The 26,272-nt window shown below is 37.1% G+C and overlaps 6 protein-coding genes and 1 pseudogene across 12 annotated transcripts; 4 read left to right on the plus strand and 3 right to left on the minus strand.

The window, feature by feature from the left end:
* Positions 1-4,497: 4,497 nt before the first annotated feature.
* LOC136781464 (uncharacterized) lies at positions 4,498-8,031 on the plus strand. Its single transcript, XM_066740374.1, has 3 exons — positions 4,498-4,680; positions 5,483-5,543; positions 5,609-8,031. Exons 1-3 carry the CDS (start codon positions 4,671-4,673, stop codon positions 5,907-5,909), a joined length of 372 nt encoding a protein of 123 aa, XP_066596471.1. The 5' UTR covers positions 4,498-4,670; the 3' UTR covers positions 5,910-8,031.
* A 291-nt stretch (positions 8,032-8,322) lies between these two features.
* On the minus strand, positions 8,323-9,968 carry LOC136781428 (transmembrane protein 192). Its single transcript, XM_066740341.1, has 4 exons — positions 9,828-9,968; positions 9,538-9,672; positions 9,084-9,480; positions 8,323-9,020 (listed from the first exon to the last, which is right to left on the minus strand). The coding sequence occupies exons 1-4, from the start codon at positions 9,864-9,866 to the stop codon at positions 8,773-8,775; spliced, it is 819 nt and encodes a 272-aa protein (XP_066596438.1). The 5' UTR covers positions 9,867-9,968; the 3' UTR covers positions 8,323-8,772.
* A 544-nt stretch (positions 9,969-10,512) lies between these two features.
* Positions 10,513-12,767, plus strand: inaF-D. Of its 3 annotated transcripts, none has more exons than XR_010823918.1 (3): positions 10,513-11,474; positions 12,375-12,510; positions 12,640-12,767. XR_010823918.1 is itself a non-coding variant. In XM_066740349.1 (2 exons), exon 1 carries the CDS (start codon positions 10,664-10,666, stop codon positions 11,456-11,458), a length of 795 nt encoding a protein of 264 aa, XP_066596446.1. In that variant the 5' UTR covers positions 10,513-10,663; the 3' UTR covers positions 11,459-11,474; positions 12,375-12,703. The 3 variants fall into 3 exon arrangements, 1 of the variants encoding a protein (XP_066596446.1); XR_010823919.1 differs by adding an exon at positions 11,556-11,606 and having other exon boundaries at positions 10,664-11,474; positions 12,375-12,703; XM_066740349.1 differs by having other exon boundaries at positions 12,375-12,703.
* Positions 12,726-15,823, minus strand: LOC136780517 (U3 small nucleolar RNA-associated protein 25 homolog). The gene is made up of 3 exons (XM_066738936.1): positions 15,743-15,823; positions 15,578-15,692; positions 12,726-14,825 (listed from the first exon to the last, which is right to left on the minus strand). Exons 1-3 carry the CDS (start codon positions 15,821-15,823, stop codon positions 12,739-12,741), a joined length of 2,283 nt encoding a protein of 760 aa, XP_066595033.1. The 3' UTR covers positions 12,726-12,738.
* Positions 15,600-17,396, plus strand: LOC136776378 (uncharacterized; annotated as a pseudogene).
* A 506-nt stretch (positions 17,397-17,902) lies between these two features.
* On the minus strand, positions 17,903-20,134 carry LOC136776383 (uncharacterized). 3 transcript variants are annotated; one of them, XM_066731865.1, is made up of 5 exons: positions 19,161-20,134; positions 18,957-19,078; positions 18,487-18,889; positions 18,276-18,402; positions 17,903-18,198 (listed from the first exon to the last, which is right to left on the minus strand). In XM_066731865.1, exons 3-5 carry the CDS (start codon positions 18,538-18,540, stop codon positions 17,903-17,905), a joined length of 477 nt encoding a protein of 158 aa, XP_066587962.1. In that variant the 5' UTR covers positions 18,541-18,889; positions 18,957-19,078; positions 19,161-20,134. The 3 variants fall into 3 exon arrangements, with proteins under 3 accessions (XP_066587962.1, XP_066587971.1, XP_066587981.1); XM_066731874.1 differs by having other exon boundaries at positions 18,957-18,967; positions 19,055-20,134; XM_066731884.1 differs by lacking the exon at positions 18,957-19,078.
* Positions 20,135-20,568: 434 nt separating this feature from the next.
* LOC136779449 (WD repeat-containing protein 20) lies at positions 20,569-25,703 on the plus strand. 3 transcript variants are annotated; one of them, XM_066737075.1, is made up of 5 exons: positions 20,569-21,464; positions 21,868-22,050; positions 22,383-23,771; positions 25,261-25,331; positions 25,564-25,698. In XM_066737075.1, the coding sequence occupies exons 1-4, from the start codon at positions 21,195-21,197 to the stop codon at positions 25,318-25,320; spliced, it is 1,902 nt and encodes a 633-aa protein (XP_066593172.1). In that variant the 5' UTR covers positions 20,569-21,194; the 3' UTR covers positions 25,321-25,331; positions 25,564-25,698. The 3 variants fall into 3 exon arrangements, with proteins under 3 accessions (XP_066593172.1, XP_066593163.1, XP_066593153.1); XM_066737066.1 differs by lacking the exon at positions 25,261-25,331 and having other exon boundaries at positions 25,564-25,703; XM_066737056.1 differs by lacking the exons at positions 25,261-25,331; positions 25,564-25,698 and having other exon boundaries at positions 20,572-21,464; positions 22,383-25,157.
* The last annotated feature ends 569 nt before the right edge of the window (positions 25,704-26,272 follow it).

Consider the following 26,272-nt stretch of genomic DNA (forward strand, 5'->3'; position numbering starts at 1 on the left):
TCACCGAGCGAATTTTCACCCTTGAAAATTGTTTCACTCTTATTACAAACCAATGGAAATGTTGATTATTAAATTTCTTCGCTCTCTGTGCACCTAATTTGACCTTGAGATCTATTACGCATAGGAGATGGAGATAATAGGTTCGAGAGGTCTGCTCCGGTAACTGTATAGTCGATAGGAAAAACTTGGGAATAATGACGCGAGCATAAAGGCCGAGGCAGCTATTGCGTCACAAGAAATCTGGCCAATCGAATTTCAGCCGCGGTTTGTGACGTATCGCAACTTCACCGTTTCGCTCGCACTAGTCACAATTTTCACCCATTCGGATCGATCTTCTATATTCATCATAAGCTTGAACAGAGCCTCGCTATACGCTAAATTCTCTCGACGGTGGATCATTTTTGAAACTGGAATTTAAGCCTGTCGAGGATTGACGTCAAGCGGACAATAAAAAGATCATTGCGCGTTTCACGTTGATTCGCAATAACTGTCATTAATCAATGAACAGCTGCGATGGATCAAAGTACACACGCTCGGTTTTCGAGTCGATCCCCGAAACCCGGAGCGTTGAAAAACAAGCGCGATATTTCACGTTTGGGAGTAGCTGAAAAGAACACGCGGATGAGGAGCTGAAGAGCTCTTGGGGGGGATCTGAAAGTTGGCAGGAAAGTTATTGGTAGATTGATCGATACTGTTGCTAATTATAGAGCAAAGAGCGAGAACCGCTGGAACAATGAAGAAATTGGCTGGAGTGGAAAAAGTTTCTCAGCCTTGGTTGAATTCGATTACGGATTGGTGGGGCGCAAAAACGAAGGGATCGGAAACTTTTGCCATCGCTGCAGAAATATCTAGCGTCATCCCATCGGCAACTTTTCATTTAAATCAAGCTAGAAGTGCGAGTGGCCTTATCGACGCTCGCAGACACCAGTTAAACTCCGCGTTGAGCTCGAAGGTTGATCACTGTCAATGATGCGTGCTTTTCCAAAATAGTCTAGACTGTGGACTCGGCGTGTTAACAGAAGTAAATCCAGCTCTCTGCGAGGGAGCCAAGAAGCTCCCGAGGATAAAATTCCAGTCGATCCACTCGGTCTTAGAGTTTTTCCCAGCAAACTCTATTTTCCAGGGGCGAAACTTTCAGACAGTCCGCATAATTATGCTTGTTTTTCCTTCTGGCGTAGATTTTCTTCAGAAGTCGTCCATGCGAGAGAGAAAGAAAAAGGGGGGGGGGGGGGTGATACAAGTTGGGGATGATCGGGCGCTTTCCAAGACTTCTTCCACCGGATTTGCACTCTCTCGCCATTGTGTAAATTTGCATCTGCTCAGCGGAATAGTTCTAACGTATATAGATATACGTGGGTAGGTCACGTATGAATAGCTATATATATATATAATAGTGGGAAGAAAATCATCATCGACGTTTTCGTCAACAGGGATAATCGATAAGACTCGTGGTCGTAGGTTGCAAGTTTCGCTGCAGCAGCACAGGGTGAGTTTTGAATTCTTGTGGGGCTATAGGCGGAGAGAGAGATAGATATAGGGAGAGGGGGGGTGGGTGGGGGAGAATGTAGTTGCTGACGTCAGTGCAGAGCTTGCGGCACCGCGACTGTGCCGTGCTATGACGTCATTGGGCTTATAGCTATGTGGCCGAGCAGCGACGAGGAACGAGCAGCAGAGTGGCTCCGGGGGTAGGCAGCAGCAGAGAAAGAGAGGCAATAGAGTGAGTCGAGCAACCACAGGCGTAGGCCCGAACGATAAATCTTCCAGACTAATCCACAATTTTTACACGTCCAGCCTTGAAGTTCACCCCTCTGGCCGGAGACTCGAGCCCATCAAGAAAACGCGTCAAGGACCCCTCGCTCTATTGCTTATTTTTCTTAGGCGTTTCTAATTTTTGTAGGTCATCCACGGAGACCCGTAATCCCGCGGCCGTCCATCTACTCGCACCCGGATGACCTTGAAACACCAGGGATCGGCTATTCTCGGAGAAGCTGCCGGCGGTGTAGGTGCGTGCCTGAAGCTGGCTTGAAATTTCGAGATAACCGGATTATGGATCGCACACGAGATGCGACCTTGAAGAGCGTTTAGGAGCTGACAATGAAGCATTCTGTCCTGTCGCGGGGAACGATAATTCATGTCACGGGGACTATAATCTCTCCAAGGCTTAACACGACACGATTATCCCTCGAGCAAACCTGGCTGTGGGGGAACTTTATTCTCTCTCTTCAGCTTTCTCGCAAATTTCCATGGTTGGATATACGAACTGGAACAGAAGGAGATTCTCGGGGAGAGAAAATTGGTGGAGAAAATGGAGAAAGTACGGAGCAGAGCGAGCTTGTTCGAGTTATAGTCCGTTACTCGAGAATTCAGGATCTTTCCAGGCCAAGCTCTTCGTTCGACTGGACGAGCATATTTGTCAGGGGATAATGGGCTTTGGCTAGCGAGGGACTAGAGAAACAAGTTGGTCTTAAGTAGAAACGGCCGTTACGCCACTGGCTTTGGCCTGTGAAACACGCGCCCTACCAACCCTCCGGGCCACCGCCATTTTGGTGACGAGCCGAGTTTAGACCATCCGCACTACCACCCACTACCACCACCCACCACCACCACCCACCTTCCTGTAATCTCATCTCTCCTTCGGCTCCCTCGTTCCTCCGTCTCTTTCAAACAATTGGCCGATCAATGAGCTCTTCTCCTCGACCAATCAAACCAACTCCCATCGTGTGTGTTACAAAAAAAATATTCTCCCTCGAACGAGGATACAGATTCTCAGTAATAATGGCCGAGCACGGTACTGCTGCAGCTTTATACACACAAGCTGAACGAATTTAACAAGTCTGATGGGGCAGAAGACGTGGGGGAAACGATTGAGCATCGTTAGGCCGGTACATCACGAGGCCATTTGCGCTTGAAAAACAATGGCTGATTGCCGAGCAGGGTCTTCTCGATAAATAATCAAACCTCCACTGGCGCACGCACGAGCAGAGAAAATTTCGCGCCAGAAATCTAAAAGCTCTGCTCTATGATCGAAGAAACATATGTACATATATATATATATATATATATATATATATATCGATGAAACGATCGCAACCGGAAGAGGACTTCCGTTCTCCAAACTCCAAACACCGCTGAACTTGAAGCGTATTCCCATCGGTATTCGAAAATGGTGCACGTTACAGCTCGCGCTATTTATTTATAGGCGAGAGAGTGTATACAGCTATGCTAATAAGTCTAAAGCAAGCGAGAGTAGCGGGTTCAGTGAGAGCCGCCATTGGCTTGGGATATTTTTGGCCAAGCGTTGCGGTCAAGTACCAGGGCGACTCCAAAATTCCTGGAGAAGCGACGAGCTTCCGGCGGAAGATACGTGGACAAAGGAGCAACAACGGCCGCGTTAATCGTCTTGACGATCGAGCGTGACGCATTGCGGTGAATCACCAGACGTCATTCCTATCGTCAGCAGCAGTCACGCGAACTTCTCCGTCGATCGGCTTATACTCCTCGTTGCACTTTACATCCGCCTCGTGCAGCTTTAAGGTCTCACGGCGTCGTCCCGTAATGCGATGTACCTAAAAGCGATGGATGAATAATTAGCAGGATATTTATATCGATCTCGACTTTGTACCGCTCGCTAGGTTACCTTAGTCCTTTATTAAAATCACCCTGAATAAGGTGATTATTAGCAAACCGGCCAAAGACTTCCGGTAGCACCCACCCCATCGTCCAAACTCGGGTGAGAAATAATAACAGATCGATCTTCCGGGATAGAGGTAGCTTCCAATTTTAGTGAGGCTGTTTACTCGTGGCAATGCGTGTTTACCTCGTGCGCTGTCGTTACGAAATAGTCGGGACTCTGAGCCGGGAGAGTAGCGCAGGCTGCTCGATTTCTAGTACGTCTGCTTTTACCAAGGAGCAACGGAGAAGGAACAAGAGTATATATGCAATCGATAACATCCACGGACAAAAATACCCTTCGGCAGCTTGTAGACTTTCCGTGCGACTTTGTCTGGCCAAGCCTTATCGACCATTCCTTTATGAACGAATCTCCCGAAATCGATACCAGCTCGCAAGACCACCACCACCCACTACCACCACCACCACGTGTGCGCATCGTCGCGAAAATTCATCAGATAATTTCTTCAATAATTCATCGACACCGGTTGACAGTCGAAATTTTACAATATTACACGTTAAGAGAGAAGCTAGGTTTCTCAATGGCTGATTTATCCGAATCTCGCTGACATGTGTTCTCTTTCAGCCAGGGAAAATCATTGATCGTCGAAAGCTCGATAGACAGTGAGAGGGGGTGATAGAATTTTGTTGAATTATCCAGGAAAAAAGCGAGTGGTTGTAAAATTCGTTGCACCCCCTGCACTTGAGCTTGAAGATCGCGACGCCATAGTTCGGAGGGAACGGTGTAAGTGTAAGAGAGCGAGAGGGGAAGGGGTGAGAGAGCAAGAGAGACAGAGAGTAGAGGGAGAGTGGACGACGTCTGGATCAGTCGGCGTAAGGCTCTCGTGGTGCGAGCACCTCCCGTTAAATTTTCCGTTCGTTACATTGCACTCTCTGCGATACGCGAATCCTGTACAGTGTGAAAGGCTCGCGTGCTCTGATCAATCGAATCGAGAATCAACCGTCGACAGTGCAGCGAGCTTACGTTCAACTGGATACAAATGGTCAGAGGTAAGAACGAAGGCGCGAGTTTGTCAATTGTGCCGGTGTCGAGGTTTGGCCGCTGAACCTCGCCAAGCCGGAAAGTCAGAAGCTCCGGAAATCCGATAACGCGATAAAGCATCCGAAACTGTCACTCGAACCTTATCAATACTGTACATTGACGTAGGCGACGTCGTTCGTTAGATTAAAATTCGTGATCGATCTAAAGTACGTGTGACATTTTGAAGAACGAATTATTCTTATCGATAAATAATATTCGTGTCTTACAATTTTTCGTAGCTCCTTCCACGAGAAACTTCGATTAATTTTACTTGTGTTTCTGTGGTAAAATAAATTTGGGTCACGGTGATCTCGTGGAAAGTGCCATTTGAGCGATACACTTTTTATTGACAGTCCGTCGATGGATAAAGATTCGAGTGGTTGATCAATGCTATTCCGGATGCAATGTCGCGCGATTTACGAGTCGCAGATGCGTGTTGGCCAGTAGTACAGACCGCTTTACAGTTTACGATGACGCACAATGATTCGCGATGGAATTTATCTATGTGTATAAAGAGGTCATACGGTTAATGTCAAGCTTCCTCTTTGCCTCTCTGGTTCTAGAGAACCTTGAAAGAGAACATACCCCTCTGTCTATCTATCTCTCTCCTTCAGCCAGGATAATTTTCAGTAGTTTAGCCAAATAACTAGAAACCCCAAGTGGCTAAAGCCAATTCGCAGTACAATTTTAGCTCGATTCTACTCGAATTAAAATAAATCTTAACACTTATACAAACACATAAATACAGAGGATAAAATAATTGATTCGCAGGGTCGCTGCCAGATATCGCGGTAACCATGGCATCTGGACGAGAGATTCACGGAGCATTCAGGTATGCATATGCAAGCTCCTGTTGACAATAGGGTTGATAATAACGAAGAAACTATCCTGTTGCAGCTTTATCGTAGATGACGTAGATTCGCATCCAACGCTGAGGCAGAGACACGATTTGGACGGTATGTCTAGCGAGAGCAGCTCGCAAACTCCTTCCTCGGAGACGCCGTTGGACAGTCCGGGTGGTCCCGGCGAGAGGATCAAGCAGATCCAAGTGGAAGCAGAAACGAGAAGAGGCGAATTCGCGCGTCTACTGGAAGAACACGCGCAGGTCGTGAGAAAGCTGAAGATGATGGAGGCCGAGGAACAGCTGTCCTCGCCAACCGGTGCGGGTGGCCCGGTTATTGGCTCGACGCAGGCGTGATTCCCGGAGGAACTCGTCCAGCGGTTCTTAGGCTTGGGACCAGTGCGCATCAACGCCGATGCTCTACGGGAATCCTCGGACCTCGTGATCCACTACGAGGCCGATGCTTCCTCGATCACGTAGCTCATCCGTTTGGTAATCCAAATCTCGTGGTCTTTTAAAAACCCACGAGATACAATGCTTGGCGCCGTTTCGAAAACACCTCTCGAATTCTGGCCAATCCCTTGCTGTAACTCTGATCCCTCTTTTCTCTCTTCTCTATCTGTATCTCCTCCAAGGACCCAATTTGCGCCACTCCTGGTGTTGTAAACCAGAGTCTTGTGACGAGTTGCTCTCTCTCTCTCTCTCTCTCTCTCTCTCTCTCTCTCTCTCTCTCTCTCTCTCTCTCTCTCTTGCTGTTTCTCTTTTTCTCACTCTCCCTCCGAGTTTATCCTAAAAAAAAAGAAAAATCTTGAACAATAAAGTCTGAGAACTTTCAAGACGTGACAATAACAATTGAACTTTGCGCTTGCGATAAGTTTAAAGCGAAAAATAAATAGCCAGGTATGCAAAGAGATAACTATGATCAGAGACTAAACTGATTAAAACTCTATTGGAAACACCTGGCCTAAGAATAGTACAAATTTTGCAAGTGAATTCGTTAACAGGCACTCGATTGATGAGAAGCGAAAGGTGGGTACGAGACGAGGGGGATTGGGCAAGGTAATTGAGGCGTAAAGATCGCTTAGGGATCGTACACGTGTAAGAGAAACGTAATAGGCAGATGTAATACATACATATATACCTTGCTTGGGAAATACAATGTTTAAGGCATGGATAGGATAGAGCTAAAGTCGATCTAGCGATGTTCGCGAGCTTCTACGTTCGTAGCCAAGTAGAATGGTGTGTTACAGAAACACAAGTTAGCATTGTATATCGAGATCTGTGTATTTTATATATTATAAATGAGCAAAAAAATATATAACGATCAGTATGGCTTCAGACCTGTCGTAATATGCAGCACTCATCATTGTAAATAAATTTCTTTCTACGTTTCTACGAGACACTGAACGCATAAATACATACATACAAAGAAACAAGGTATAAGCAAGTACAATTTTTCGCAATTTTAGTCGAAACCTTTTGTTAAGAGACTCTAGATTGACAATAAGTCATGATAATAATCTTATTGAACGCTTGCTAGCTATTCTCTATGTGCATCGCATCAGGTCTGATGATTGCCAGAGTAAAATCTAGATAAGCATTTCCCCGGTGTCTGTATCTATCTAGCGACTCAAACAGACTTCGATTGCGATTTGAAACGAAGTCTTGACGCACGGGAGAAAAAATAAGTAATCATTTATCGTCTATACTTAAAATTAGATGGTAGATTAGAGAATACGTAGCTAGAGAGGGGCTTAACACGAGTATAATTGGACAGTATACTGTTTAGAGTCGTAGAGATAAATTAAAATGAATAAGCAGTGGAAACAGGAAGCGATACGGTAAGGCAATAAATATTTTAGATGCATTGAGAAAGACTGTAAGACAAATTTAAATCATTTGTGTAAGCTGAGGGTCTTACTATCGCAATATTCCTATGATCATTATGATTATAAGTATTAGAAGGCAATGATACTGTTCATCATTACCGTTATAATTATCCTCAGATTAGATACGATTATAACTGCGATGTATTATGCAATTTATCAATTTTGTAATGGGATGTTTGTAAAAAGCAACAACAACCAAAAAAAAGCCAAAAAACAAAAAAATAAGTAACAACTGTAGTTATTTTCCAATGACGATCTCAGCAGTGAAGAACTACTTGAGACATCTTCGCAAAGTGTTATACTCTTTCATTTCTGAGCTCGATTGCTTCTGTAAAACTCAGCACAAGTTACTGTTAGTTCTGCATTATACTAGATACGTACATGTAATGTACTGTTATTTTTTATAAAGTCTAGTATTATATTACCATTAAGCATTGTTGAGTTTTAGGGCAAATCTTTGCTTTGTTAAATAAATTGTATGGTTTAGCATTTATATATGCATATAGGCTGTAAGAGATATGTATTGCGTAAAATAATGATCACTGGTGTAAATCGACAAAAATATACTTATATTTTATTGAGTTCACAAACCAGCTCTCTATCACAGAAAACTCCTAGAACTCTAAATTCCTTATTTATTTTTATTAACATTCTAATTCTATTAAAATGTTACGAGTCTTGCTTTTGGTAAATACGTCAAGACAATCTTATGATAGTTTAAAGTCACGCAGATTAAAAGAAAATCACTCCTATTATAAAATATTCCATTGGTTCAAACCAATAGCAGACAATTGAAAATACTCAGTTCATATGTATAATGCTAGGGGAAAATGTAGTTAGTACTACTGTTTACAAAATTACAATTAGTAAGATACAGGAAAGACTGCCCAATTAATATTTAATAATTGGCTCTCTTATTTAATCTCTTATAATAAAAAAAAAAATAAGCTTGCAACAAACCAGAAAAAACTTTCTTTCAAACATTCAACTAATCAGACTATTCATTAAGAAATATAAACAGAAAAATTGTGAACCATTTATTCACAATTTTGGTAACAATTCTCTTATTAGAAATTCAGCCTTTCGCTCAAAGACACATTGGTAGATATTGCAAACATTTCAATGTTACCAACTAAGCATACTCTTCTCAGTTCCATGATTCACTCATTGTAAAAAATTTTTTTTTTGTAAGTATTATCTCACCTTTGTTATCAAAAAGCAAAACTTGATCATAGAATTATAGGAGTAAAAAAAAATTCTTACATAACTGTACTTCATGTTCAATTATGTAGAATTATGTTATTATAAATCTTAAAGAATTAGCTCACCAATTATGCATCTGTACCTCTACTATGTTGTGTTGCAAGTACCATCATCCTATGACTTAACTTAACATTATGATCTCTTAAATATCTAATTAAATCCGCTTGTTTTTCCAGAAGTTCTTTCAAATTGGATCCTCTGCTCTGGAACCCAATCTCCCCAGTTCCAGCATAAGAATCCTGGGTAAAGGAAGTTAACCATTCTTCGCGCGTAACATCAGGCGGTGAGCGTAATCTGTTAAATTTTATCACTCTCTCTAGGAACAAAAATTACAATGAATGAATTTTAATTAATTAATGAAGCAGATCATAATACTTACTTATATAATTGATGTATACAGGCACTATTATTATGAGCTCTAAGGTGGTTAAAAAGTAGATATAGTTTAGAGGTGTAAACCACTCAGAAGATCTACAATATTGTTCATAGTCTTGTTTATGGGTATGATGCAGAATCACGGCCAATAGTAAATATGTTGTATTCCACAAGGAAGCTATGAAGAGAGGAGCCCTAATGTGTTGATAGGTCGATTGGTAGAAATCAAGGTAGCCACAAATGCGTAGATCATGGTGCTTAGACTTGATTATGTGATCTATTCCCATAACAACTAGCCAATATGCGCAATGAAGATACAAATATATGAAGTATGTATTGCATTTGCTTTCTTCTTCATGCCAAATTGATATGAATATGATCCCAATGACTTCCAAAGCTATCTGTAAAAACAAAAACGATTATAAAATGCCAACTTTCTTGACACACGACAAACTTACTCCAAGTATCATTGGTAATGCCACAATTGGAACCGTATTCAGCTTTTGAAAATTGTCTGGCTCTTGCGAAGTTAGAACAGGCTGAAGAGTTTCTTCCTCGTCCATGTTTAAAGAAGCATCAAAAAATACAGCACCCTGAACAAATGTCAGAAAAATTTAATTAAATCCAATGAATTTAATGCTCCAAATGACGATTTGGTAAGGTTATGTTTGATACATTCATGACTAACGTCACTAAAGAGATCAGAACCAAGTTAAGATTACATTAGTTTGATAATTAGTTTACTCACACTACCAGAAGTATTCAAATTCCTATTCAAACTGACCATTCCCTGAATGATCTCAGCTTGTAAGTGAAAGTTCAGCAGTCAAGGATAAGTTCTAATCACATATACATATTAGAGTTTTTTACTCCAAACGTTCCAAGTGTTTATAATAATTGTCATCGATGTTGACGTGCAAAGACTTGCATGAACTCGTACGATGACACATAATATCAGAATGAGCTTTCTGTTGCGCCTCACTCACTACTTGCTCGCCTCACTGTTGCTCACCACGCTCACCACATTCTCATTCGCTCTCGCCTCTCACTCTCACACAGTAATGCCAGAAATCTCACATCATAAAACACATATGGCATAACGGCACACACACTAAGAGCTCAAATTTCATAGTTATACGTATAGGACATAGGCTTCTACAATCGAAGCATTCTTTAGTATATCGGTAAATGTACAAATTATAATTTGAAGTTTTATACAAAAATATTTTAATTATACCCGAAGCTCAGTATGTTTTATTCTTTTAATCCACAGATTAAAGAATAGTTAAATAAAAAATGAAACTATATTAAACTTTACTACACAAAGCCCACACTCGTTCAGATCTATTATTTTATTTTACCAATAATAATTTCTAAGCATATAAAAATGAAGCGATGAAGAACGCGTGCGCAGATTTTGAACACGTGGTGAGCTTCTTCAAGGCGAAGCTTTCAAAGCTTCGAACAGTCTCGCAGGATTTCTCACGCCATGCGTTGTACGGTTGTATCGTCCAATTATTTTGATAAATATGAGGAGAGCTTAAAAAAATTATAATTTGATCAGAGACAAATATAATAAAGAATATGAGTAAGGAAGAAAGTGGTGGAGCGGGAGACGCGGCGAATACTCAAGATGGTGCTGCAGGTGCGGATGCAAAGAAAGAAAGCTTATTCGAAGGTCAAAAATCGAAAAAGCTTATCAGAATTGCCACAGTAATGGCATACATGTCGTCAGTGAGTTTTGTTGCGGTACTATTGAGCGCTTACTATTTATTCCTGTGGCACCCACCGAATCCCAGGCTGCTCCATCATAATTATTTGATAAACGAGCCTCACGCCGAGCATCTGATAGCCTCCCCACAAATAAATTATTCTCGACCTCATCTTCAGGAAATACTGAGGAATCTTTTGCTCCAGAATTTTTCCACAAATCATACACAAATGAGAAAAAATGTGGACGTTGAGAGTTTTTCGGCTATCGACGATAGTGGAAACGATGATCAAATTAACCAGTCTCTGGTATCCCTAAAGTACACCTTGACACAAATACTTCGTGGTCGAAAAAACCAATCAAAATCCCAAATAGGAAAGGAAGAAGGAAACTCGATGACTTCACAGCGAAGCACGAATTTTCTGCACAATCCGATCCCAACATTGCCAACGGCAAGCGATATTTCGGGAAAAAGAAATTTAACTGGGACTACTGATTACATTTGGAGGAATGATGGGAGACGCGTGAATGGTTCGCGCTTCTCTACTCGGAAATCAACCAAAACAACGACCTCTGTTACAGCGCGAAGTCAGAAATTTACAACGTTGCCAGTCATTCAAGCCTCGACAAACAAATCGAATGTCAATCAAACTACCGACGATAAATAATATTATCAATCAAGAGGTAAAGCAAAAGTTTCTTATATTTGTATATAGAAAATAGACTTATTTGAAAATATAAATTTTCTGTTTCATTTATATACAGCAAGAATTTTTGGTGAGATCAGGAAGGTTGGAAAAAGAGTGTAGAATTTAGGTTTGTTTGCTGATTTAGCGCTTCCGCGCTCAAGAGGAGTTGTTTGTTTCATCTCAGTGGAGCGCGCTTCGATTGAATCGAGTTTTCTTTTAATTGAGATAGGGTGGCGGTTCAGAGGGCTATGCAACGAGGCGCGATTATTAAAGCCGTAGAACTAATGAATAAGCTAAGATCTATCTATGGGCGATTATCCCTATTGCCTAGATTCTCGTAATGAGTGAAACAGGGTCACTCCGGTTCGTTATGGCTTCCTTCAGGTTACGTCAAGCTATGTCTACATATTATATGTATATAGTATACACAGATTCTCGACAATGATTCTTTTATTACTACGAAAAGAAATTGAAAAAAAAACTCTTGGTCTTGGGTCGGGCCCAAAAACAATAGGGAACTTCAAAACAGTCCATAAATAGTTGAATTATTTTTTGTTGATACACGAAGTTCAGCCGGAGCCACTTGCTCTCTCAGCTTACATTACTTATATATATATATATATATACATAAAGCATAAAACACATTCGAGAAATGTTAAACAATCGACTGACTTTGATGTTTACTGAACTGACGATCTAAAGCATCATAACTTGACGTTCTTTAAACAAAAGGGGTAAATTACATCTACCTATACTTTTTTTCACTCAAATAGCAAGTAAAAAACTAAATATTGAACTTTCAATCATTTAATTTCATACCACTCGCGTATATAATAAATCTTGAAACTGATAAAAGCTTGTCAATGTTTTCCTAATATTTGTACTTTTCTTTCAGAATTACGAAAAGAGGACATTGTTGAACGTACGTCTTTATGTGGAACAGGACAATACCAGACGATAAGCGATAAAAAAACTATAAAGTTTATCCATATGTAAACAAAACGACGAAATCTTTAAAGAAAATATTTCGTGTAGGTATATTATACACAGTTATTCCAGTTGTTTCATATAGCTACAGAGTTTATTAACATAATAGTTGAAGTAAAATGTTTATAACTATATAGGGGAGTTAATAAAAAAGACGCTTATATTATTTGTAGCCCGTAATTTAATTGACTATTACAATTAATAGTTACAAAAATAATCAAAGTGTAACGCAACAATATACTAACAATCTATACACGCAATGTAAAAAACTTTTAATTGCCAGTCATGACCATATGAAGAGATTTGTCAGAGTTTATCATATTGCTGGCCCTTTCAGTACCAGCTATAGCTGATAATTGCTGTATGTCGTACTTTGAATAAATAACGGTAACAGTCATATTGCTAGATGATCCTGAGCGTGGATTTTGATATCCTTCCTGCATCAAATTGCACATTTCGCTATAGAAATGCGGAAACGTAGGGGGAGCATAGAATATAATGTGCCTGATGCCTTTCACACGTATCCTCCGAAAGAAATGGAAGCGTTCGGAGTATAACAAAAAATGCGCATCATTGTGAAAAAATATATCTCTTGCTCTTGCAACCTTTGCATCTTTTGAATACTCGTAGATTTGTACAAAACGCAATTCTTCCTTCCTAAAGTAATTCCTCAACTTTACATAGTCAAAATAAGATGGTATAAAGATTAATGTATGATTCATAATACTGTCCTTATACTGTGGCAAAATTTTGTTGATAAAATATTTCAGCCTGGCTTCGATAGCTTCAGTATGGTTATTCACTGGGAACTTATGAAAAATTTGTGGTATCTGGGCTACCACTTGGCAAATCAATCCTAACATAGGATTTACAATTTTTGCTTTGCCAGCATAATTGTAGCATATTTTATTAAAGATTGCATGTATCTCAGGTAACTGAATACTGGAGAATATTAAAGTCTGCCTGTAATATTTTGCACAGCCATTGATGCACCAACTCCTTACCCCAGAAAAATCTGTACCATGAGGATTTTTAGGCTGTAAATGCAAATGATCAAACATGTGTATCAGGTGATCCCAGTTTTGCATGTGAAATAATTCTGTTTGATCCAAAATCAGCAATTCTATAGATGCTAGAAAATCATAATCTCTTTCTTCTTCACCCTCTGCACCTATTAACAATCTCAGACCCAAAACAGAAGATATTATAATGTCCGAAGAATAAAATTCTGAATATAATTTTAATGTCTTTTTTGTTACTGATATTCCAATTTTAAAAGTGTCATATGTATTTCCTTGAAATGTAAGTTCATAATCCTCAGGCTTAGGATTTCTTTTGGGCACTGCAATCTCGTTCCCACTAAAATCTTTCATAAATCTATTCTTGTTCATCACTGATCCTCCTTTGTCTTCTCCTATTAGAATTGCAATTAGCAGTTCTACAATTTTTAAACAAGAATGCTTGAATGGTACAATGATCAATACTTTTGGCCTAACCAGTCCCTGATCCCTGTACTCATCAGGGATATCAGACATATCTGAAAATTTGGATTTTAGAATTTTTGCATTATGATGCAACACTTTTGTCCTCATTTTTAATACATGATTGATAGCATGCAAGCAATAAACAAATCGAATCTCTTCAGAATTGGAAAATGTCCTTTCTGGATAAAACACATCTTGATAATTATTCATGATTGAAAATAATTCCTGCTGGAGATGTGTTAAAGGATTAGGGTTCTTATGTGGAGAAGCTTTAATAATTTTATAATTTGCTCTAGTGATATTATTCTGAATTTGTGATTTAACATGTAATTTATTCCAATCAAAGTTAGTGATTAAATTAGGTATACTGCCTTTTTTGGCAAATTCCTTCTTCTCCATAAGAGATGATATAGAATTCTGTTGACCATTGCTATTATTATTATTGCTTCTAATTGGGTTAGGTAATTGTACAACTATATTACCAAGAGTCGGCCAATTTAATTTATTGGTTTCCATAATTTGAGGTATACTTGAAACTGCTTCATAAAGGTTATCACTTAAATCATTTCTTAAGTGTAAAGAAAATGGATCACTCAGATGACCTGCATCTTCTTTCGCAGTTTCAGCATCTTCTTCGTCAACTTCTTTTGCTTCTATAACAATTTCTTCTGTTTTGTTCTCTTCTGAAATATCTTCTTTTTCATCTTCAGTTTTATTTTCAGGAGAAGATAGTTTATCTTTATTGTTCTTTTCTTCCTCAGATTCAAATTCTGACTCAGATTCTATAGCAGTTCTCCTAAAATCACTGGAATTGGAAAATGTACTTAACAAAATTTTTAAAGGATCAATTTCTTCCTCTTCTGAGCTCTCATTTCCTAATAATACCGGGTCAAATCTCTCATAAATATAATATTATTTAATTAATTTATGACAATGGAGCATATGAATAGAGTTTTGTATTTAAAGTACTGCATGAACACTATTAAACTATCGTATCTTCATGCAAAATATATGCTTCAAATTAAAAACATAATAAATTTAGTGCAATAATGCTGTATAAATAAATGTATTTTTTATTGCAGTTAATTCTTGATCGTTTATGACGAGTTAATGAAAGAATTGTAGTCAGTCTTAAAAGGCCGATTTGCTTTTAATCCATCAAGTGAGCGCTGTAGCGCAGACGATAAGGTTTCCGTTTCTCACGCGGCGAGCTCGGGTTCAGGTCTTGGCGAAGTTTAAAATTTTTTCATTTTTTTTTTAATTACAAGGATTTTTTTTTAATAACCATTAACTTATTGAACTCAATAATAAATATAAAAATTCATTTGTTAACAGATTAATACATAAACATTGAGTTTATTATACCTCAACTCATTTGATATTATAAGAACGCATTTTTTGTATTTATTATCAAATCTAGTAAGTTAATGGCTACATTCAGGGAGGTTCTCTAACGGCGGCATATAGGAGGTTCGTGTTAGTTGACTACAGCGCTCAGGATGATGGTTTCTGAGAACGCTGATTGGTCAATATCATGTAGTGCCAACATGAAATGGTCCGTTACCAATAGATGAATAAGAAAAATGAGACCCATCCGCCATTTTGGAGTGGAGAAGTGTTTACATACTAGTGTAGTAAGGCCTGTGTAGCTGTGTACACATACACGATCCGAGAAATGTGTCCAAGTTCTCGGACATAATTTCTTTCACTAGACTTTTATTCTCGGATGAATGCAGATGGTGCTGTAGAACATACTGTGATGTTAGCTTTACAATTTTTACGGAGTACCAACTCTCACTTTTAAATAAAGAAGATTCTTTTTATTCTGAGTTAACTGAAAGGTTATGTACCGATAAACATTTTCTAAAGTCATAAAAGAAAATTAATTTCGATATTATATACACATAGATCAAATTTTACTTTTGTATTAATATAAACTATGCAAAAAGGAATATCTTGGTTGAATATGTTAATTAGTTCTGTGGTGCTTATTAAATTTTAATTTCTAAATTATGTCAAGTGTCATCCAGTTTCACGGATATATCTAAATAATCAAACTCAATATGTTTGTATTTATTTATAATTGACTTTTTGTACACACATAATTTGCATATCTTTTTTATAATTTATATATTTATAAATTACAGATATCGTTAGAGTCAATTCTATTCAATTGAAAGTCTTATAAAACAAGTTATTATATTAATGGTATTAACAAGTGTAGATTAAAAGACCTGTAAGTATCATGGACATTTATAAGAGAAGAAAACTGAAGAAAATAATTTCCCTCATATTATTAGCTGAAATTGTAGAACATGAAGAAGAAATAGAAAGGTACATAAAGCAAAAGTGAAAACGATCAATCTGGACACGACAATGGATACTTCGAAGAAATATTGAACTACGAGGGACAATTAATTTAGCACACAAGGAATTACGATTTGAAGATGCTGATTCTTTTAAAATGTTTTTTAGGATGCAGATTGATTTGTTTGACCGACTTGTTCAAGTAGTAGAGCCATATGTAACACGTCAAAATACAAATATGAGGGAAAGTATCAGCCCAAGAGAGAGATTATCATTAACTTTACGATTTTTGGCAAGTGGTGAATCTTATAGAAGCCTTGAATATACAACCAGAATTGCAGCATGCACAATCTCTCGTATTATTCCAGAGACCTGCAGAATTCTATATGAATGTTTACGCAAGGACTATTTAAAGGTAAATATAATATAAGAATTTTTAAAATTACCAAAAATATTAAATATAAAACATTTTTTAGACACCAAATATTAAAGAAGAATGGATAGAAATTGCTGAATGTTATTTTAGACTGTGGAACGTACCGAATTGTATTGGCAGCATTGATGGTCAACATATAGAGTTTAAGGCACCAATAAAGGATGGGTCGTTATATTTTAACTACAAAGGATCGAACAGTATTGTTTTATTAGCAATAGTCAATGCTTTTCATCAATTCTTGTATATAAATGTTGGCATCAATGGTAGAGTGAGTGACGGGGGTGTTTTTCGCGACAGTGATTTTGCAAAATTATTAAATAATTCTGAAAATCCATTGAGTACACCAGATGATACTGCTTTACCTTGTATGCACGAATCAATGCCGTATGTTATATTGGGTGATAATGCCTTTCCACTACAGCGGCACATATTAAAGCCTTATTCATTGCGGAATATGTCATACCATGAATAAATATTTAACTATCGACTTAGTAGAGGAAGGCACGTTGTGGAAAATACTTTTGGCATACTTGCAAATCGATTCCGTGTTCTTCTATCGCCAATGTATTTACCAGTAGACAAGGTTCAAATTGTCACACTTGCATGTTGTGCCTTACACAATTTTCTTTGTCATGAAAATGCTGCTTATTTACATACAGAAATAGATGGTAGAGTCATTGGAAGATATTTCAGACAGAATTAATACTCAGTTGCGTAATTTGGATGTTATTAATGTTAGACCTACCAGAAATGCAATTTATATCCGTGATGAATTTAAGCGTTATTTTAACACACATGGAAGAGTTGAATGGCAGGAAGATATGAGTTAGCTTTTTCAAAAAATTCCGTATAATTCTGTTTCAAAACATTTATAAATTGCTTTTAACTTATATAAGTAACATCAAATTGTAGACATTGCATGTTTTAAAAATAAATATCTTTTATATAAATTGAACATATTTTTAATAACTATCTAATAACACAGTTCAGTAAAGCATGTACCTTCTATAATGAATATTAGTATATACTGAAACATTCAACGTAACGTAAACAAACACAAATATAATTAAGATATTTAATTTAGTTTTTCAAAAATGTTTATAAAGTTTTTAAACGTTTCAATTTTATCTTTAATTGTTTATAATGTACTTAAAGGCGACATAGTTATTCTTCATAAGAATATCTTTTAAAAAGGGCATACAAAGCTCTTTATTCGCTATCATCACTATCGATTAAACTCATAATTCTTACTTTTAAGTATTTCAATCGTTTTTTATCTTTTTTACGCAATTCGCTTTCTACATGTAGGATCCAAAAATGTAACCCATCTTGAATATTTTCTTTGTTATTTGATAAATTTTTTATTGCTTCAGATGCATTTTTCCAGAAATCTGATCGGTCACTGGACAATTCAAGTGAAGTACGTCTCTTTTTACTATTACGCTGTATCAGACTTGATTTACTAGAATTTGATGTTGCAGAAGAGCAATTATTATCACAGGCATCTAGAAAAAGTAATAAATTAATATATTTACTAGTATAAATAATTGCAAAATATTTGCTTATAATTATTTGTACTGACCATTGTTTTTATTATTTACAAGATTCTGCATATCTATGTATTCTAGCTTATCCATTGATGACTCTGTTATAATATCCATAATATTTGACGTTTGCTTTTCAACAGACTTATGTAGAAAATCAGAAGTCTAAAATCAAATAAAAAATCCAAATTAAATCCTCTCCTTTACACCAGTGTTATTTAAATGAATAAAATACTCAGTGACTTATACCTGCAATGAAGATTCACCACATCTACTTGCTATATGGCTGTTTAGAAATGACATGTCTTCGTATAACCACCATGTAGGCTTGTATACTTCATCAGCCGATGCTCCACTAATACGCGACTGTTTAATCTTATTGATTTGTTCAATATACTGAGACCTTAAGCTATTAATTTTTTTTTCACAATATCTACAGTAATTACTTCATTTGTTAATTCTTGGTAACTGTTACAAATTAATTTTAGTGCTTGATCACGTTTATTGCGATTATGATAATCAACAGATTTTGTAACATACAAGCAGGGATGTTGTTCATATAGTGTTAATAATATTTTTGTTTGTTCCTTATTGATTTTTATAACAAATTTTAATAACTTATGAACAGGTTTTTTCAGAATAATTTAAAAACCTATGAAAAGAAGTCATTAATATGAGACAATAACAATATAAACAGTAAATTAATAATTTAAACTTGCTTTTAGTAATCCTGAAAATAATTAAAATCCAAAATAGTTTATATAGATGATCCTATTACGTTTGTTACACATCTTAAAGAAAATGAACTATTTCAAACCTGCGGCACCCGCGCGAAGACATACTATAATAAATTATTTTGAAAAAGGTTGGCCTTCTGATTTTTATTAAGTATGAAGTTAGCAACTTTTATGGAAAAATGGTACCTGCAGCATTTTTCATCCAAAGATTCTGTCCGAGATGTTGATCCCATTTCGTCGTGTACACGATCCAAGTTCTAGTAACTTTTCCTGTGTCCGAGAACTCGGACACATTTCTCGGATCGTGTATGTAGTATGTAGTACACAGGCCTTAAGTCTTGTCTTCGCCGCTAATATCAAGTTGTCTCACTTTAACCTTTAATACTTGCCTTAGCTTGATCTTCATTTGAAAAATACTAAAGCTGAAGCTGAAATTCTAGCTTAGCTCTGTTTAATGGTTCGGACCATAGATGGTGCTGCTTGAGCGTGAGCCAGCCTTGAGCCAGCACGTAACATTTACAAACTATACACGTAACTTGTATTATATACTATATATACAAGCTTGGGCCTGCGGCCCTTGGCAAAGAGAAAAGTTGTCCTATTGAATTATGAACGAGTGAATGTAAATGGATTTGGACTCCAATAATGTATACACAGAAGAAAACACGCAAATCCCCTTAACTTATAGCCTTCTCACAATTTGAACTACTTCATTACAATATGTTTCTATTAAGTAATAATAGGAATCATGAGATTGTTGTTATTGTGTTTTAAACCGGAAAACAGCTATTTTGTATAAAATATGTTTGTTGAATATTTTTCAACGTAGCCGCGATTATCAAATAATGTATAATAGTTGTTATATCTACCGGCGAGGATGTCAATAGTTGCGTATGACAGAGCTACTACATAAGAGCGCGTGATATGGGGAGAAAGGGAAGACAGGAAGTAAGACCGAATGAGTGAGTAGGCAAAATTAATTAACCCTTTAGTCGGTTGTTTATAAAATATCCGGTTTATGACAGGGCTCGTAAGCAGACGAGCAGCGATGCGCACGCATCAAAAACAAGGCGCTCCCAGGACCGTCTCTAAAAATTTCGATAAGCATTCTTTCTTTTGAAATAAAATTTTCTTATTTCACTTACTTTTCCTTTATAAAAATACTGTTTCTACTTTACGTTAAATTAAGTTCAAAAATTTGTAAATAGAATTTGTATAGAATTAAAATTCAATGATAATAATTTATAAGAAATGGAGCGTTAATTATATAATTAATAGGATGACGTATAAATGAATTAGTTCTCCTATTAAGGTGCAGTATTAACACTAAACCTAGCGACATATTATATATACCTATTTCTACCGATGGCGGTCAAATGACCGCTTTTGAAATAAACATTATAGTCTTTTTCAGTTGATTGTAATTAATGCAGAATTTAGCATAAACAATAAACACAAAATAATTATCATATAATAATTAAAAAACATTTATTTTTCGGACCTCAAAAGCGGTCATTTGACCGCTCTGGTAGGTTCAGTGTTAAACAAATTTAAAGTACAAACCTAACATTTTTCTACTTTCTCATACTAAAAAGAGGTTCCGATTTGATAATTGAACAAAAAAAGAAAATGAACTGTGAACGTAGATGTAAAGAGAATTTTTATAAAGATAGGGTAAAGTAACAGGGTTTGTTGGTTTATGGTTACGTAGGTGAGAAAGCGCGCGTTGCGGCTAGTAAATGCAGTCACACGATACACACAGAGAAACAGAATCACGCAACACACACTACAAACTGACTCACTACTCACTAGTCACTCGCAGACAGTCGCAGTCACTCGTACAGAGAGAAAAAGAGAGAGGGAGAGAATAGTTTCGTGCGTTTCGTGTTGGGTTGGGAACTTGGGTTGGGAGTGTTGGGACTTGGGACTTGAGCAGTTGAACAGTGAGCTGAGCATTGAGTAGAAGGAGAAGGCAGAAGCGGCAAGCGCCCTTAGCTTAGCTGTGATAGCGCAGCGCAGAGACAGCGTAGAGGTGTAAAGAGCACCGGTGAAGAAGGAATTTCCGGAATCAGCTCGCTGTGGAAATTTCGAAGGAGAGTTGAGGAAAGAGCTAGAGAAGGGATTGCCGACTGAATTTCGCAGAGACGTGTAGTACAGCGGTTCTCGACGAAGCTTTTTCTCGTGTCTGATGAGCTCCTTCGTCGCACCGCTAGTGGTAAGATGGCTGTGCAGCTGGATGGTGGAGGGAAGGAGGACTTGAAAACACAATTTGTTACGCGGGAAGGAGCGTACAAACTGATGACTCTGTCGGAGTACTCCAGGTCGAACAGGGTCGGCTATACAAATAGCCAGGGTAGCGTGTCCGTCAGGGTATCCTTCGTTACTTTACCGGATCCAGCAGATCCCACGGGCTCCCAGGGTCTCGGCGATCGAATGTGCTTCAACTTTGGCAAGGAGCTTTACGTTTATGTTTATAGAGGTGTTAAAAAGGTAACTTTTTCCTCTGGCAATTCATTTATTTATCTTGTCAACCCTCCGCAATTATCGTAATTCATTTTCATGCCGTGACCTAACCTAAAAATTCCCCAATCAGACTCCATCTTTGCCAATAGTTACCACACCTTTCAAGATTGTCACAGTTTCTCATCTCTCTATGCTACATCTTTATTTATAATACGCACAAAGCGCCTTATTTGTTCTCCACTGCACAGAAATGATTTATTACCTCCTCCTGATTTTTCTTCCAAGTCTCTGGAAACATGGAAACTTTACTGACAACCTCTCTTGTATTCCTTCTGAATTTTACTGCTCTTGTATTCTTTTATAAAATATCTATGCTTCTACAGTGCAAATACTTGTAATTTTCAGTAACTTCAAAATTTTATTTTTCTAGGCTTTGGATTTGAATAAACCAGTAGACAAAAAATTATACAAGGGAGCTAATCCAACTTGCCACAATTTTAATCAAACGACAGCTACAGCTGACAGTGCACCATTGTTAGTTGGTTTTTCAACAGGGCAAATACAATTGATAGATCCAATAAAAAAGGAACTGAGCAAAGTGTACAACGAGGATGTATGTATAGTTACTCTTATATATTCTTGATAAAACTTTTTTCCTTTAATCTCTAACTATGATAATCATAATAGCTTACACAGTATTCCATATTACTTATAAGTTTCTCTATACTAAGATATTTCTGAGTAATGTGTACAAAAGCTGTCAGTACTTATCCAATCTTTTTGATATGAGTGTGTTATCTTGTTGGAGCATGATAAACAAGGCAATTCATAATAGTTCATTAGTTTAGAGCTCTAGACATTGCAGTTAGTTCTACATAACTTTAAATTAATCAACTAATACATTTTTTCATATTTAATGACTAATTGAAATTTTTTCATTTTCAGAGACTGATAGATAAAAGTAAAGTAACATGTATAAAGTGGGTTCCTGGATCAAACAATTTATTTTTGGTTTCTCATAGTTCGGGCCAATTGTATTTGTATAATGAGGAACTGCTTTGTGGTACAACAGCTCCACATTACCAATCTTTCAAAGCAGGAGATGGATTTGCCATATATACTTGTAAGACAAAGTCAACTAGGAATCCTCTGTATAGATGGGTGATAGGAGCTGAAGGATGTTGTATAAATGAATTTGCCTTTAGTCCATGTGGCACAAATTTAGCAGTGGTTTCCCAAGATGGCTTTTTAAGAGTATTCCAATATAATAGAATGGAGCTTGTAGGTGTTGCTAGGAGTTACTTTGGTGGATTTTTATGCGTCTGTTGGTCACCTGATGGGAGGTATGTAGTGGTTGGAGGAGAAGATGATCTTGTCACAATTTGGAGCTTCCACGAGAAACGTGTAGTAGCCAGAGGTCAAGGTCATCATAGCTGGGTGAGCGTGGTAGCTTTTGATCCTTACACAACATCTTATGGAGATCATGATCAGGATTTCAGTGGATCGGATGATGAAACTATGCCTCATAACAATCACGACCATTTTCATGAAAAAACTAATAGGCTGTCAACAACATCCCAAACAGTTCACTCGAATCGAAATTCCTGCAGCTCAGAATTGAGAATGTCAGGAGGAACATGCTATAGACTGGGTAGTGTGTCCCAAGACACTCAATTATGCCTTTGGGATATCACAGAAGATATTCTAAGGCAACCTGTATGTGCCAAGCAAAGGCCTTCAGTAGCAGGCAGTAGTAACTTTCCCCCTGTTGGTTCATTCGGCAGTGGCAATGGAGCGACATCGAATCACCATTTGAACAATTCTAAACACAATAATTCAAACAATATTAATATCAAAGAAAGTGTGAGTGGTAATAATGAAAGTAGTAATAATAGTACAGGTACGAACGCAGCAGTGTCTACTGTAAATTCATTGACACAGAGGCTAGGACTGGGCTTTGGTGAAAAAAAGGGTGATAATCATAAAAGGAACTTTAGCTTGACGATAAGGAGTAGTGGTGCATCCAATAGCACAATTATACAAAACAGTGTTGGAGATAAATCTAATACCAATTCGAATTCAAGCAGTAATATGAACAGTGTTAGTGGGAGTTTGGTTGGTGCAAACAAAAAAGTTAGTTCAACGATGGATGATCCTATGAGATTAATAGGAACAGCTTGGTGTCCCAGATTTGATGAGTGTCCAGTTCTTGAGCCATTAGTGTGCAAAAAACTGGCGCACGAAAGATTGACTGAATTAGTGTTTAGGAAAGATTGCTTTGTGACAGCATGCCAAGATGGATACGTATACACTTGGGCGAGACCCGATCCCATGGTAGGTCCTTATACCATAAGCAACTCTGTGCACAGGCCACACCATCACAGCATCCCCTACACCAATATCAATTCCCTACGCTCTAACGATCTCTGATGTAGCCTATCTTCAATTATTATTACAGCACTGTAAAGTAGATTTTAAGAGTTATGGATTCATTGACTGTATATATAATTAGAGATAGAACATAGAAAAATTATTAGGAGGAAATTGTGGAAGACTATGAAGCTTTGCTCCAATTGAGAAAATCGTACTTTTAAAAAATTAATTTTTATTTATAAGATCAAAAGAACTTTATCGGCGATGTTAAAATTTGTATTTATTCAATTGGCGTAGGAGAAAATCATTGCCAAAAATTCGTATGGCCGTAAAAATTTATTTTTATTGTTTTTGTTTTCTGTCTTTCATAGAAAGTATCATTGATAAGAGCATTAGAGGTCTTAGTAATTTTTGTTTAAAGTATGTATTTTATAGGGATTACAGAAAATTGAAAGAAGACCGATACTATGAATTGACTAACTTTTACTGTTCGATCATTCTATAATCTAAGCACTTTTATCTTATTAATAAATTTAATACTAGATTGAACCGCGCCATAAGCATGATCAAACGTTCATTTATCGCAGTATTAATAAAATTAGTTAATCAGCATATATTATTGTATATATACAATAGTAGACAATTTTTAAAGCCTTAGAAACCGAGCCTATTACTATTAGAAAATTTTTTTTACACACACTGTCGAGTTCCTGATAGAAAGTGACTAATGAGTTATGAGAATAGTAATCTATTGTGCATGTTATTTTGAGTGTGTTTGTGATACGTCCATTCATAGTATGGGTCTATAATCATATCTGTGCCTAATTATTATCTGGTCAAGATATATTCAGAATGGATATTGAAGAGATATGTTAGATTAACTATAAGTAAAGTATATTTATGTTTAATTTGGATCTTGGGAGTGACATTTACCCAGAGGATCTTGTAAAAGGGCAGGCCCCTCAATCCCTTTTTGCTCTCCCAGAAAAATGTTACTAGCTTAGCCAGTCAATATAGAGAGCTATCACGTTGCATAGCCAAACTATTGCCCTAGATTATCTTAATGTGACAGTAAATCCTTTGTTGAAAACAATAAGTTGCCTTGTTGTATAATAAAGCAAAAAGATGAATGAAAAATTACTGCTTGCTTCCTGCTTGTATTTTTTTCACAATTTTTATGCAGGGGATTAGCAGAATCATTTATATTTTTATATTTTTACGTCGATTCAGTTATAAGATTAAAAAAATATGAAGTTAATCCTCTGCATAAGGATCACATTTTTCGGAGATCCTATTGACTTGTATTACGATTTGCGCGAGCTCCTTATTTAGAATACGTTGCTTCTTACAACAAATAAATATATTTGTATTATAATTTAATTAACGAGAAGATGCTTGCGCTTATTTTTTTAAGCCAACGGGACATTAATTTTTTATTTCTATTGGAAAGATTAATGTTCTGTACCATGCTTTGGCTGATGCGAGAGAATCGTGGATAGAACTGTCCTGAGTTTTCGCATGGTACGTATGACTTATTGTTTCTTTTTATTTCTTTGTCGTTTCATAGATTGAATTAGTAGAATAGAACAAACGCTCGAATGATTTATTCTTAGCCTAAGCTTTTTGTCAATATGCTTCACAAGTTTGAGACGAGATATTATGCATTATTCAGGCATAAGTAATTTTTATTTTTTGTTTGTATGTTTATTTTTTAATTTCATAGAATGCAGAATAATATGATATTTAATTGCAGCCAGGCATCGGACAGATAGGAAATGCACTTCATGTTGTTACTCCAGCGGAAGGCGGTGGAACTATAGTATAGCCAGAAGCGGAAATCGCCGAAGAAGTTGAGGAGTACGTGGAGAGTCTGCACGATCTTGAGTCACCAGAAATGGAATTTCAGTCATGCACCAATCACCGTCACCTGTATTACGTTTGGCCGAGCGAGAATTATTCCAGTACCGTGTAAATTTTTTAAAACAATTCCCTCCCCTCTCTCATTAAAGCCAATAGACGACTTACTCTCCCCTTAAATTATTCGATAGGTCCAAGCGCATGAAATTTTTTCGTCTTTACGATTTCATTGTACAATAAAGGGGTTATTATATAAAAATTTATAAATCTGTTTCTTAAGAAAATTACAACTGAAAGTTTAAAAAAGAACTTATACAAATGCGAAGGTACCTATGTGTACAAAAATATTACCATCTAAGCATATTATACTTGTATTTAAACATGCGCAGCAGGACTAGTTGCATCATTCCAGTAAAACTGTATTAAATGAGTAAGTCATCGCACGAGTTTCAATTTGGAGGCGCGTGAAATTTTTTAAGCTATTAAATACTTTTACACTGTAGCAAAGTGGTCGAGAGAAAGGCGTGTGCGACAGAATACGGAGAGCTTTCATTTTTACGCGCGATAGATAAAATTAGAGATACATCATTACTGTAATCAGTCAG

Source organism: Prorops nasuta, unplaced genomic scaffold, assembly GCF_024137725.1.
Source record: "Prorops nasuta isolate Cenicafe-Biocafe unplaced genomic scaffold, Cenicafe_Pnas_1.2 PNAS00002, whole genome shotgun sequence".
NCBI classification, from domain to species: domain Eukaryota; kingdom Metazoa; phylum Arthropoda; class Insecta; order Hymenoptera; family Bethylidae; genus Prorops; species Prorops nasuta.